The sequence below is a fragment of the Hakea prostrata genome, chromosome 4 (assembly GCF_041222555.1).
Source record: "Hakea prostrata isolate BN-2017 chromosome 4, UWA_Hpros_2, whole genome shotgun sequence".
Lineage (NCBI taxonomy): Eukaryota > Viridiplantae > Streptophyta > Magnoliopsida > Proteales > Proteaceae > Hakea > Hakea prostrata.
The window spans coordinates 38,788,694-38,803,970 of NC_142603.1; the positions used below are offsets into that span (position 1 = coordinate 38,788,694).

General features: G+C 39.8%; 1 protein-coding gene across 2 annotated transcripts in view; it reads right to left on the reverse strand.

Moving 5' to 3' along the window:
• Positions 1–13,217, reverse strand: part of LOC149018828 (GATA transcription factor 28-like) — a 43,884-nt gene extending 30,667 nt beyond the window's left edge. Inside the window, exons 1-4 of one of the 2 annotated variants that reach the window (XM_089152960.1) lie at positions 12,631–13,217; positions 12,257–12,550; positions 8,649–8,753; positions 8,428–8,561 (exon numbers count right to left, since the gene is read on the reverse strand). In XM_089152960.1, coding sequence (XP_089009086.1) covers positions 8,428–8,561; positions 8,649–8,753; positions 12,257–12,496 — 479 coding nt within the window. In that variant the 5' untranslated portion in view covers positions 12,497–12,550; positions 12,631–13,217. Of the gene's footprint in view, positions 1–8,427; positions 8,562–8,648; positions 8,754–12,256 lie in introns of both variants that reach the window. The other variant, XM_089152959.1, reaches the window with a different exon arrangement.
• Positions 13,218–15,277: the final 2,060 nt, after the last annotated feature.

Sequence of the window (15,277 nt, forward strand, 5' to 3'; positions counted from 1 at the left end):
AAACACAGAGCCAAAAATAACCTCTTAATTTAAGTTGCTTCTAGCAGACAGAGATCAGGGCTTGATGAATCTTTCATACCAAGTTCTAGGAGATTGCTTTAGCCCATATAAAGAACAACTAAGTCTGCAATCCCTTCCCTTAGTTTCCATGGAAGCAAATCGAGTGGGAATGGGGGATATCCATGTATAACTCCTGTTGGAGTTCTCCATGAAGCAATGCACTCTTAACAGTTAACTATTGGAGATCTCATCTTTGATTTACTGCATAAGAGAGAATAGCTCGTAGCATAATCATCTTGGCTTTAGTGAAAAAGTTCCCTGGTAATCAATTAGATATGATTCTGCACACCCTCATTCAACCAATCTAGTCTTGTATCAGTCTACTGTATCATCAGCATTATTCTTATACCCTAACACCCATTTGCACACTATAACCCTCTTTCCAACAGCCTATACGTAGATGAACCAGTTCCCATGTTTTGTTCTACCCCAAAGTTCTAGTGCCTTCATTCATTGCCTCTTTCTAATGAGAGTGAGATAAAGCCTCCTGCCAAGGGTTCAGATTAGATACAAAAGACAGAAGACAATAGGAAGGATTGGAAAGCAGGAGATAGGGCATCATATGACACTACATCTGAAATACGATGTTGGGTGCATTTCGTATGAGATTTTCAAGTAGCAGTTGGTATATTCAAGTAAAGATAGGTATTGGTAGGAGACTCATCAAGCAATGGAACAAGTGTGGGGCTTGGAACCAGTAAGTCCAATCGGTCAAGAGTGACTAATGTAACCCTGGGTTCTAGGGTTAGATACAGGATCTTCTGGGATCGGTCCAGCACTTAATTAGGAGTTTTAGGGTAAACTAAGGTTTCGGCTGGGGTTTAAGATGGGCCTAGGGTTGCTGGTTCTGTAGATTAGAGATGCTGTTTGTTGGTATTCAATAATCTAGAATTGACGTAGAAAGGAAGGGGTGGGGTTAGGGATGTTTTAGAAATTACTGGAAATTTTCAGAATTCTGCAACTTCTCAACAAAAAAGATTTAAGTGCAAGAAATTTTCAAATCCAGAAACAGGGTAGCTTTGGGAAATTTGGGATTAGGACTTCAGTCTAGGGTTAAGGGCGGCCCAAAGGGAGTGAAAGGGGAGGAAAGGGGCTGGCGTTTTGAGTTCTGCAGGGTGGGGTAACCTGCTGTATCACAGGGACGCAGGGGATGAAGGGGAAGGGCCACAGAAGCTTAGGGTGGCTAGGTTTGGTCTGTAACTAACGGGGAAGGCAGGGGAAGGATTTGCAATGGGGTTAGGGCTGTTCCTAAGGTCTGAAAGTGAGGGGAGGGGGCTGTGAAGGCTGCGGACAGAGATTGGGGGGGTTAGGGTTTGGGAGGGGGTATTCCACTTACTTGAAATTGAAGAACTGCAGAAAACTCTGTGGTTGAATGCTTGAAGCAGTGAAGAAAGTCCTGAAGTTGAAGAAACAATGCACAATACCTAGCTGCAGGGTGTCCCTGAGGATCCCAAGACTCCTCAAGCCAGTTCTCAAGACTCTAGTTTATTCAATAATCAAGATACATAGATGGCAAGACTATTTATAGCCATCAATACCCAGCTAGACTCAACTACTCTTTCCTAATTTGAAACAACTCCAAATAAGTTTCCTTAAAGGAAACAACATTTTCCTAATTGAAAACAACTTAAGAAAAAACTCCTTAAAAGCTATTTCCTAATTTAAAACAACCCAACAAGACTCTTGCCAATCTAAAATTTCAAACCAAAAAGGAAACAAACAAACTACCTAAATTAGGACCCTAAAAATGGAAATTAAAGCCCTATCACACCAACAAACAAATACCAAAACTATTCAACTACTAAGACTCCAAATTAGGAAACACAAACAGAATTAAAATTCAGAAATAAAAGTGGACTCGCTCAACTAGTTAAGCTCAATCCAGGGTAAGAAAATGACCATTCTACCCCTGGATAGAATTTGGCCCCCTTTGGTTTGGCCCAACATCCGGATGGGCTTGGGCCCCTTTCTAGGCTCTTTTAAGCTGACTGGGGGCTGGATACAGATGAATGTGCTTTTCTAGCTCTCCTGGGTCAATGCCCTAGAAGTCCTCGGTGTGAATTCTTCCTCACATCTTGCAGTGGGGAGGAAGTGGAAGGTGTGTTGCTGCTTGCACCTTTCCTTGACAGTACCTTGGTAGACTTGGGCTAGTGGTAATGTAGTCTTCAATCTCAGGTGCCTGAGTGTTAGGAGCCCTAAGAGGAAGGATGGAGTCGATGGTCATGCCTTTAGAGCCCTTTTCTGTTTGCGCTTTGATCATCACTGTTGCTATGGTTCGTAGAAGGTTTATAGTATTTCATTCAAGAAGTGGGAGACTCAAGGGAGGTCCAGTCTCACTAGGAATGGGTGTTGGAATGGATCTAATATCTATGGGCAGCAACGCTCTTCCTGTACTGTAAAGAACCCCTGGAGGAATGGGTGCCTTGGCTCCTTCCTTAGTTGCTATGACCTTGTCAGGCCCTTCTATCACCTTCTTTGTAAGAAACTGTTGGATTGGTGAAGAGGGTTCACCATCTAGTTGTGGAGCCTTAAGAGTGGATGGTGGTCTCCTGGTTGATCTCTTGACTGGGTACTTCAGCTTTGGATCCACCAAGTGTTGTGTTTTAGAATTGCAGTCGTTCTGACTTCTGAATTGCTTTGAGGGCTTACTTCTTGATCTCTGCTGGTAGATTCAAGGGTAATAGTACAATCTTCTAACCTTTGTGCCTGAATTTACACCTCCCCATGATGGTTACATTGTTCATCATACAACCACGTTCTCTCTAAAGTAATGTCAGTCAATCTCATGGGTACTACATCACACCATATCTCCTCTGAGTAACAATGGAGCCTAATGGGAACTAGACACCACCTATGAGTGACTTCTAACTCTTCATTGTCTACAAGGGAAAGTCTATAGGGTTGGGAATGCCTCTCACTTTTAATATCAGCCCTCTTTACAAATTCTTCTAACACCACATTTAAGTTACTACCACAGTCAACAGTCACCAAAGTTTTGTGCCCACCTGATTGGACTAATGGACTCTAGTGTGGTAAGGGGCAACTCCTCCTCCAATCTTCTTCTCCTTCTGGCTCTGCTGAAAGGATATTACAGTTGACATTGTGGGAGGGGCTGCAATAGAAGTCTTCCATGGTGCTTGTAGCTTTGATAACAATGACGATATAAAACTCTCAGGAGTTGCAAGATCCGATAGCTTTGATACCACTGATGTTAACCCTAGGTTCTGGGGTTAGATATCCAAGATCTTCTGGGATAGTTCCAACACTTTTTTTTGGATGAGTAAATAATTTAATAAACGAAAAAGGAACAAACAAAAGCTGTCTTTATGAGGAAGACCGAAAAGAAGTGTTAAGACCCCAGGAGACAACAATAAGCCTATTCCTTGGGAATCATCAATCAGGGGATGGGGAGAAACAAGAAGTCTAGAAGAAACATCAAAGTAGATGGCATTCCAAATCATATCTTTGGAGCAGAATTTGGAGTCCATCTTCAAAGATTGCACTCCCACCAAAGATAATGGGATAGTAGCACAAAACACGAGCTTACCAACTCGATCACAAATAGAAGAACTTGAAAAGTTTTTCAAAATCCAAGAACAATCACTAGCAAAACCAAAGGAGCACCTCGAGCGGGGCCAAATGAAAGATAGGGTTTTCTCCTAGATAGATCTGAAAAATGGCAAGAAAATAAGAGGTGATCAAGGTCCTCCAAACCATTCCAACAAATGATGCAATTTGGGATTGCATGGTGGGAGATCTTGCTCTCGAGCGAGATCTCGCCACTCCAAAATAGTGAGATCTTGACCGAGATGGCGAGATCTTGGTCGAGATCTACCAAAATTTTGGCGTAATCTCGGTGACCCATCTCGGTGGGTTTTAGGGCCCGGTTGGGCTGAAATTTGGTTTTTAGCCTATTTAAGGCCTTTTGAACACATTGGTGGCCTTAGATTTGTGAGAAAATAACCCTAAGTATGTCTTCTAAGTCAACCCTATGTGTAAAATCAAAGTGTTGTGAAATGCAAGGTTAGACAACATGTAATGTAGAGATATCAAGTAATTCATGATATCAACTATAAAGTATCAAATACATTACACATCAAACTATCAAAGAACTTAAATGTCTTCAAAATTTTACAACCATAAGAAGTTTTAGACTTCTAGTAAGTCATAAATCATAATCCATAAGTTCACAATCACAAGAGTATGTGAGTAATAAGATTACAAGACTACAAGATAGCAAGAGTATCACTCAGCATTTTGCATCAACTAATTCTGAACGGTGGCCACATATGACTCCCAAGTCAACTCATCATTATAGTATGTCATATATCGGTTTAAATGTCACATTAAATTGGTTTCCATGAAAGTGTAGATCAAAGCTTGTGGATCAACATATATTTACATTAGACTTACACACCCATTGTAGAACATTCTATTTGAAAAAAAAATTCAAATTTTGGGGAAAATCTTACCTTTGATGAAAATCTAGTTGAAATAAGCTTGAATGATGATAATTTGATGTTGTAGATGTCTTAAAGATGTTTAGAAGTTGAATCCCCAACAAATGCCGGCCAAAAATCAAGTTTCTGGCAAGTTTTTATGGTTGCAGCGAGAGAGAGGCGAGATCTCGCCGAGATATGGTGAGATCTCGGCGAGATCTCGCCTCTCCTCGCGTCTCGCTATCTCAAAATAGCGAGATATTTCGCGAGATCTCGCGAGATCTCCCACCATGACAAGGATATGGCAGCCAATAAGGAAAGATTGGGTGGGGAGGGCAAGGTTAACGGCCCTCCAAAGGGTAAGGGAGTGCCGGGGAATGTGGTCTTTGAACCAAACCAAGGGAGGCCAAGGGGATTTAGGGTTGTGGGCACGAAGATGGTTCCCGGCTGAAGAGGTGGAGAAGGTTTTGGTAGGGGATGGAAGCCAAATGGCAAGGTCACGGAGGGAGTTGGAAAGGGTCTAGCACTTAATTAGGGGTTTTAGGATAAACTAGGGTTTCGACTGGGGTTTAGGATGGGTCTAGGTTTGCTGGTTTATGCAGATTAGAGGTGGTGGTGTTGGTATTCTGTAATCTAGAACAGATTTAGAAAGGTAGGGGTGGGGTTTGGGATGTTTTAGAAATTTCTGGAAAATTTCACAATTCTGCAGCTTCTCAACAAAGAAGATGAAGTGCAGGAAATTTTCTACTCCAGAAACAGGGCAGCTTGGGGAAATTTGGGATGTTAAGGGCGACCCAAAGGGAGTGAAAATGGGGAGGAAAGGGGCTGGAGTTTGAGTTCTGCAGGGTGGGGTAACCTGCCGTATAGCAGGGAGGCAAGGGATGAAGGGGAAGGGCCACAACAGCTTAGGGTGGGCTAGGTTTGACCTGTAACTAAAGGGGAAGGCAGGGGAAGGCAGCGGAAGGCAGCGGAAGGATTTGTGATGGCGTTAGGGCTGTTCCTAAGGTCTGAAAGTGGGGGCAGAAAACTATGTGGTTGAATGCTTGAAGCAGTCAAGAGAGCCCTAAAGTTGAAGAAACAATGCACAATACCCAGCGGCAGAGTGTCCCTGAGGATCCCACAACTCCTCAAGCCAGTTCTCGAAACTCTGGTTTAATCAAATAATCAAGACTGCCTGCTGCTTGGCTTGCTCTCTGGCTATCGGGCTATGCTTGCTGCGCAGAAGGCAATTTCCTTGACTGTTTAGGAGTGCAATTCGGGGTTAGAAACCTAAGTCAGATTCAGATTGGCGGCCTGACTTCTCTTTCTGCTGATGAGAGACGGCCAAGAACTAAAAAATCCGAGGGGTTGACCTTTCATGAACGTCACAACCGATGACCTATATAGCCTTTATTAAAAAACTATATGGTAATTGAAAGACTACAGCACAAAGTATGAACGTCAAGGAAGTTAGTTGCAAAGGGAAAGGGATTTCCGAACAACCCTACAATCATAGAGGATGTCAGGATAAGAGGTAAGGAATCGATAGCAGCCTTGAGATACATAGAGGACAAGGCTATATATAGCCACTCAATACCCAGCTAGACTCAACTACTCTGTCCTAATTTGAAACAACGCCAAATAAGTTTCCTTAAAGGAAACAACTTTTTCCTAACTGAAAACAATGCAAGATAAGACTCCTTAAAAGGAAATAGCTCTTTCCTAGTTTAAAACAACCCAACAAGACTCTTGCCAATCTGGAAGTTCAAGCCAAAAAGGAAACAAACAAACAACCTAAATTAGGACTCTAAAACAGGAAATTAAAGCCCTATTGCACCAACAAACAAGTACAAAAATTATTCAACTACTAAGACTTCAGATTAGGAAATAAAAACAGAAGTAAAATTCAGAAATGAAAGTGGACTCTGTCAACTAGTTAAGCTCGACCCAGGGGTAGGAAAATGACCATTTTACCCCTGGATAGAATTCAGCCCCCATTGGTTTGGCCCAACTTCTGAATGGGATTGGGCCCCTTTCTTGACTCTTTTAGGCTGGCTGGGGGCTGGATACATCAGAGACTGGTGTGCCTAAGAACTTGCTTCTTTACCTTCTTTGGAGTACAAGGAAAGAACTTTGAGAGAAGACTGGATTATTCCCCTAAACAAGGGCCGTTGTTCCTGTACAGTGACAATATTCAGGTTTTGCATCTTCAATGGAAACATTTATAGGAACTTCCATGGGGAGCGATTAATGACAGAAACTCTTCACTGGAACCACTGCCCCGTGAAGAGGTGGATCAGACGAGTAGAAAGGTGTGCTCCTGAAAAAACCATATCCATCATAACAGACAACTCATATAAAGCAAGGTAATAGAACTTCTACCCAAGTCTTAAAGTATCGGCATCAAGTATCCTATCATCAAGTAATTGTAAAAAAACGTATCATATTGTACTGTAATTGAATATATGTATCAGAAAATGCAGAAACGTATGGAAACACACTCTTGAAACAATATACAATATACAAAAAGTACCAAGCATAAATGTTAAAATGGACAATAATGTATAACCAAACAAGGGAATTAAACTGACATTGTTCTAAAGGACAAAGTTTCTTACATGTACAGATATTTTCTAGCTATGACGAGTATTGGATGATACAAAGGATCTTCACTAAAAAAAGGAAACAAGGAGAAAGGGAGTGTGAAGGCAATGGTGGATGCGGGAAGGGGCGAGTGAGAAAGGTGTAGATGGGTGTGAGAGGCAGAAAAAAAGGGGGGGGACAGAGATAGCACCATCCAATGCCTGTGGCACTAAAGCTTTAAAACTTCACATACATAGGAGCACAAATCACAAATCAATTATTTCTCTGACCCATGAAGAATATTTTTGGAGTTCGAAGTTATCTCTATGTGACACAAGCCCACTTTATTGTATTAAGAGTGGAGAGCGCAAGCTAGAAATATACTCTTAGGACAACGCGAATAAAACCCTATGGAAATTCTACCTGTGGATCCATATTGCAACAATCTCCTTTCCTTCCTTTCCTTTCCTTTCCTTCCTTTCTTACTTTTCATTTTATGATAAGCTAAGAGAAAGTCGTTGAGGTGGCACGACCATGTTCAATGGAAAGCTTTATAGCCCCAGAATGTAGGACTAATTTAATCAGAATGAACTAAAAGAGCTAGGACCAGACCTAAACTTAGAAATCGTGAGAAAAGACACACATGGCTTAGGCCTTATATCCAATATGACCTCAAATAGGCCAATTGGAAAGCATGGATCCATGTAGTCACCCCATTTAGTTGAGATAAGGCTGAGTTGCTGTTAGTGTTATTTGTAAAATTCAATTTCTAATGAACTCTGATCTATTTTCTTTTATTGCTTCATCTTTGTTTCTGTTGGTATTCTTTACTCTCGGTTCTGATGAGACCAGTATCAAATTCTGTTCTTAGGTCGGTATATTAGTTCTATTTTCTCCGCTATAAGCTTCACAGTCATTATTCTCTATGCTACAATGTAGTCCTGTTCTTCATAATCCGTCAAGCCACTGCATAACCATCACATCTATCTCCTGTGTCTGTTCTGCTATTGAACTTCTGAAACTACTAAAAAGTTGTCTGAAACCATAGTGCCTAACTGCATAAAAAACAAATTTTAAAGATTAACAAATCAAACAATCTTCTTACAAGTCAATGAAATATCCAGTCTCATGCCTAAAGTAATTTCTCGCAACAGCATTAAACTAATGATATATTTAATCCCCTTAAAAAATATGGAGAAGGCCAGAATTTTTTTTTTTTTTTTTTTTTTTTGGGGGGGGGGGAGGAGAGGGGGAAAAAGGATTTGTCTATTTCCTTCAAGTTTACATATCAGATACCATATAAACAAAAGTAAAAGAGCGATGCAGAAAACAACCAGTTGTCTTAGGTTGTCTTAGTATAGCTCACCTAAGGGCTACCTCCTTTCGAACATTATAACGGATTTTCTTATCAAAATTTCTTTCTTTCTTCTTCTCCCGGAATCGAATCAATGAAGCCAATCTATGGGGAACGTTCAACCGTGAAGAGACATCAGATATAACCTGGTTGATTTTGTTAGTGAACAGAGTGTAGAAAAGAGAAGATCCACAAAGTTAACAGCTATGCTTATAAAAGACACAAATTGATACCCCATTTGTAGTGTTGTTAGCATTGTTTTGGTTGGGAGTCGCTAGAGGAGTAGGAACAGTAGGAGAAACTTCACGACCCCCCAATAATAGAAGTACAGCTTGGACCTGCAAAAACAAGAAAGCTAACTTAGGTTCAAGCAAATCCAAGACTACACTATTCATCCCAAAAAAAAAAGAAAAATCCAAGACCATACTTGCACACATTATGTGGAAGCATATGACAAATGCTATAGCAAGACTACAACATGGGAATCCTATTTGGTGCATACATTGAATACCATGTTTAAACTGAAGAATGATGTTCTCGTAGTCGCAAATATACTACCCTTTTGTTATTTGAACATTCTTAATGGCTATTGAAGTTGTTTTACATGAAATCCTGCATAGGGGTGCAAGTTTGGCCCTGACCCGCCCTAGGCCCTGACCTAAGCCTGTCCTGATGAGCCCGAATTGGGCTTGGGCTCAAGATTTTGGCCCTAAGGGCGGGTCAGGGCCAAAATATTCTGGCCCTGAGGGCGGGTCGGGGCCAAAATAGGGCGGGTCTAGGATTACTCTTTGGCCCATCGGGCCTGTCCCAACCCGTGATTTTTTACCCTGACCCTAGCCCTGATTTTGGCCCTAATCCCGGCCCTAATTTTGTCCCTGATGCTTGATCTCAATGAATTAGGAACAGGGACAAGTATAGAGCCAATCTAGGCCAAGGCCAAGTATAGAGCCAATCAGAGCTAGGCTAGGGCCAAGGATAGAGCCAATTAGGGCTAGCGACAGGGCCAATCAAGGCGGGAATGGGCTTGGCTTGTTATTGTAGGGCTTAAGAGTCAGGGACAATAATCCTTGGCCCTGAATTAGGGTCAAGGGGGGAATGGGGTTAGATTAGAATATATAGGGCTGGGCTTGGGATCGCAAAAGCCCAGCCGAGCCCGGCCTTCTTGCAGCCCTAGAAAGCATGATTTACTTTTGATGTGTAGAATTCGGTATTTTAGACTTCTAGTTCATCATAGCACTTACTACCTATGGTCTCAAGTCAAGCTTGTAATTGGACTTAGTTTTTTCAAACCTGATAGAGTCAGTGTCAAAAGGCCCATACTAGATTATATAGCAAGTTCCAAATCTATCCCTATCAAAAATTCACCGAGATGGCCAACCAAGTTGGCAACAAAATTAATCCCAACTTGGCAGTCCAACTTGGTATTTTGGACCACCAAGTTGGTCTCAAAGACCGAGTTCACAAACCTTGATTTTGGAAGTATCTAAGGGCTTGGTTGAAGGACAGACTCAGGATATATTTTGAGGCATAAACATGTAACAACCATTAGATTCAGTAAACGTCCCACATAGGAGACTACCAAGGACAGAAATTAGTTCGGCAATGTTAAAATACGACCCATATGTACCATTGGAAAACATATTTTGTTGTGTGTATATATTAGCAGAAATTAGTTCAACATCAACACATATTTATTGAGACAACCATGATCTGATCCCAACATAATAGGGTTATTTATAACATCCAGAAATTAGTTTAACAAAGTTAAAATATGACCCACATGTACCAAGGAAACATATTCTATTTTGCATATATATTAGCAGAAATTAGTTCAGCATTAACATATATTTATTGATAGACAACCATAACATTATCCCAATTTAATTGGGTTGGCTATACGGATCCTATAGAATTAATGAAACTAATAGAAATAAGATCACTAAAAGTAAATAACCATAGAAAACAGAAACAAAATACATAAATGAAGAAGTCAAAGCATTAGTCAAATCTGCATCTCCAAAATATTCCCCTATGAATGGTCAACTACCCAGCTCCTTGTCCTTCAAACAAATCTATCACATGAATATCCTTTTTGCTACTCCTACAGTCATTTTAGACCTGCCCCTACCTCTTTTAGCATCATCATAATGGATATGGTCACTCTTCCTTACAGATGTACTCATAGGTCCTCACTAGACATGACCATACCACCTCAAACAGCTTCAACGAAGTTTACAGTTGACTGTTACAACTTACAACCCTAATTTAATTCTTTCCTTACTCTCTCTCATTCTTGCCACACTCCTCCTCAACATTCTCATCACCACTACATTCATCTTATTTTGTTACTCTTCTTAACTACCAATATTATGCCCCATATTTCATAGCTGATCTTGTTATAGTCCTATAGGATTTCCCCTTAAGCTTAACAGATATGTATCTGTCACATAACACTCCGATGCACCTCTCCACTTCATTATCCAACTGTAACTCTGTGAGACTATATTAACCTCTTTGCTAATGGTTGAGTGGACCACTGGTATCTAAATCATTCACTTTGTTGTAGCTCTCACCCTTCAAGTTTCACCACTTTATCACCTCTCATTGTTTGACTGACATTACACATCATATATTGCCTTTGTTCTGCTAAGTTTAACACATGTGATGAGATATATAGACTTCATTATGTGTATGTATATGGCAGGTAGGCATGTTGGTCAGTTATATTTTATTTTAACATTGTTTCGTAGTAATTAGGAAGAGAATAGCTTCTACTGCTTACCTCTATTCTGTAAATTGTTGCTCACAGAAACACAATAAGGGGGAAGCTGAGAGTAATGAGTATGCTTTTCCATGGCAATCTCGCCTTCTTCTCCCTCAATTCTCTTCCTCTTTGTTCCCTTCTTCCTATATGGCTAGTCCTGTTTCCAGTTTCTGATACTGTTACAAGCATGACAAGACTACTTGATGTGTAAAAGTCTCCAAATTATTACATCGAAATACAGAATGTTTCTGGTGAATCCATTAGATTCCAACTTGAGGTCATCCAAATCAAATACATAAGCAATATCCAGAGGCCAAGCATCTAAACTTTTAGTTTGTTCTGGAATTTGTAAGATTCACTAACTCTCATACTCCTGTCCTACCCTAGCAGGAACCATCTAGATAAACAATCTAACCCAAATCAGCATGCATTTAATAAAAACAAACTCACTTAGAGAGAAAAGCTCTAGATTTAGGCCCATGATTACTCATGAACTTCCACATTGCTAATTATCAAAGAGAGAAGCCAATGCTATTTTATTTTAATTACAGAAGAAACAACATAAAAATATTGGAAGGCACGCAAGCTAACCATTAAGCTGCCATTAAATCAACTTGCAGAGGTTATTCTTTGTCTTCAAGTAACAACAATTATTTCCCCATACAGAGTATGGATGAAGTCATTGTTGACTCATTCATGAATGTAGTCACATTAATTAAACATTTGCTTGAAGAGAATACGCATTACTCAAACACTGTATGGGTTCATTCCACAAAAGGGAAAATGGACTAACATGACCATTTGATGCTTCATTCACCTGGCAATAACACATCAGTACACGACCACCACTGTCACCAAGAATGTTATTCCAGATAAGTATAGGGACTGCATGAAGGAGCTAGCATGCACGAAACTATTTAACCAAAAAAAAAAAAAAAAAAAAAAAAAAACAAGCACGAAACTACAGCTTCACAAGAAATGACGGAATATAACAGCAGAAATTCTTAAAATTTAATGGCTAGGACCCCAATATAGGCTAATCCAATAACAGAAATTCGACAAAGAAAAGTTAATCACCTTTTCTGCAGTCACAGAGTCGAAGACATAGACCTCACCCTGGAAGGAGAGGGTGAGCTGGTTTCCTCCCTGGACCTGGAGCGGCCTTGGACCATGTTGGTCTGATAAATTTCCATGATCAGATGGGGCGTCCCCTACCATACCCTCGCCACCGTCACCGTCGTCCTGATCATTATCAATGGCATTCCCATTGTTATGGTGATGAGGATTCTCATGCTCTTGCATGTAATGCATGTCCATTGGCTGCGATTCTGCAACGTGAAGAGGTGGATTATGTCCGTGGACGTCGTCGATCTGTCCAGAAATATGCATTACCATTTTTATCACAAACCCCAAAGAAGTCTTCTTTCTATAGAAATCTCTAACTGATTCACCTTCACATCAAAGCTATCAGTTATATTAACACGGAACTGAAAGATCAAAACCCCAATTGATCAGGCTACAATCAGAGAGTCCACGACTACAGATTATCGAATATTCGAGGTCAGAAATCTCATAAATCCAAATGTTGAGTTCACATTCGCAACTAAACATCCAGAATTCCACCCTGATCCATATGAAAGCGTCCTTGTACAATGATCGATACTTGAGCTCGAAAGATAGGACTTGTCGAGGGCTTCAAAAACAGCCGGAGGAGATTCCAAATAAGAACTATTTCTTCCTAACAAATCAAAATTTTTTATTTTATTGATCTTCCTCGGTGAAAACGTGAGATGTAGGTAACGCAGCAGTGATTGAAGTCGATCGAGGTAGGTTTTCGATCAGAAGTTTATCTGTCTAGAGTTTGGGTGAAGCTTCAAACAGAATAGACTCTTCGGCAACCGAAAACCAACCAGTTCTAGGGTTTTGACGAGCCGATGATCACTGTGAACAGAGCAGTTTACTTCTGACAAAGATTTTATTTGGTTTCAGCTTTCACACGGAGAAGAAGGAGAAGAAGGACAGGGGAGAGGGTTTAGAAATACAATATGAGTGGAACAAACAGCACCCCCAGTGAGGTAACGCGCTCCTGCGAGGGCACTAACGGTGGGGCCAAATGGTGGCACGTGTATCTCACGTGATGCAACATGAACAAGATTTCCAAATAGTTGAATGAAAGGTTTATTTTTTATTTTTTTTTTAAAAAGGAATGAAAGGTTCTTGTTCTGGTAGAATTTGAATTAAGGTTCCACATGTTACCGGGGGAAAAAAGAAAAAAATTAAGGTTTTCAGTTTCAACAAAAGGAAAATTGCTTAGGCTGTGTTTGTTTGCAAAGGTGGGTGGGAAAAAAGGGGTGAGAAAAAAAAATATGTGGGTCCCATGTGTAATGGGGTGAGGGAGAAGGAAAGGAAAGGGTTTTGTGGAAAAATGATAGGGGTGAGTCCCACTTTTTACTTTTCCCAACTTTTCCACAAAGTCCCACCAAATATGTGGGGTTTTAAAATAGCATGGGGGTGGGCCCACTTTCCCACCCCAAGCAACAAAACAATCTACCATTTTGGGATTTAAAGGAAAAGTAAGAAATCTACACTTTTTTCAAGAATTTTCGCACCCCACCTTTATTCACCCCACCTTTATTCCAGCAAACAAACGCAGCCTAGCTGATTTTCTTGCCTGGGCTCGTTGTTTTCAGTTGTTTTAGGTTTGGTGGGGTCTTGCCTATGTTTCTTGGTCGGGTTTTTTTCAATTAAACAGATTTCAACATTTGTCCCAGAAAAAGAAATAATTAGGGCATGTTTGATAATGTTCTTGAAAAATGTTTCTTGCAGCTTCTATTCTTTGAGAATGAAAGAACGGGTAAGAGGCATTTGATAAAACCATTCATTCTTCCATTCTCTAAGGGCCTGTTTGGTTACATGAGTCTGAAGATTTCAAATATCTAGAGTTTCAAATCTATAGATTTCAAATCTATGGAATCATAATTTATAAAACTAAATGTTTGGTTGTGGAATGAAATATGTGGATTCATCCTAAAAAACTATTTGATCCACGTGATTTTTGTGAATGTGCAAATAGTTTTTTTGAAATCTCTGGATTTCACCCCTTACCCATAAATCTACATATTCACGTTTTTAGTGTAAAAAGGTGAATCTCTAGATTTCATGAATCTAGAGATTTTTACAACCAAACGGGTATAATTCTCAAATTCATGAATCCAGAGATTTGAAATCTCTGGGATTCATGTAACCAAACAGCCCTAAGAACGAACCGGTAGAAAAATCATCTCAAGAATACCTTTAGTAGAACATTTAAACATTTTCTTACAAAAGAACAAAAATAGAAATGATAACATTCGTCTCGATAAAACTTACATTTAATATTCACATAAGAACCAAGAGGAAGAAGAAAGCCTCAAGCTCTAGAAATCCAACATCTCCTCTATGGTAAGCTTCTGATGGTGGTGGTTCTTCTCTCATTACATTCTAGGAATTCCTAGTTCCTTGTTTGCTACGCTCCTCGTCTATCCTCCATTCTTAATGTGAAACAAAGGAGAGTCGAAAAGGGGTAGGGTTCATCGTGTTATCAAGGTAACGTGTTATTTCCTTTTCCTTTTGTTTGTAAGACTTTTTCGACCTTTGCTAGTTCTTTCTGTAATTAATTTTTATACAATTTCTCTAAATGTATGTAATGTTTGGTTTGTATGTAACATCTCAATCTCATTCAATCAATATAGATGTTTGCTATTGTAAAGATTTCCCTAATATCAAAGATGGATCTTATGTTCTTGGTATTCAATTCATGAAAATTAATTTTCAATGCTATTTTGAGTTTGACAAGGGATTGTTTATATTATTTGATCATTGGTTTTCTTTTGCATTTGTTTATTTCTTTTACCTTGTTTTTTCATTTCAATGTGCTGTATTATTCACCTATTAATTTGATTGTTATCTTTAGAACTACTTAATTTAAAATGTCATCTATGTCAGAAATGTGCTCCCCCCCCCCGCGACGTCATTTTGTTGGAAGAATTTCATATACTGGAATACTTGAATCCACTGCCTTGGACTACATATTTTTCGTGATAGATGTATCAAACACCA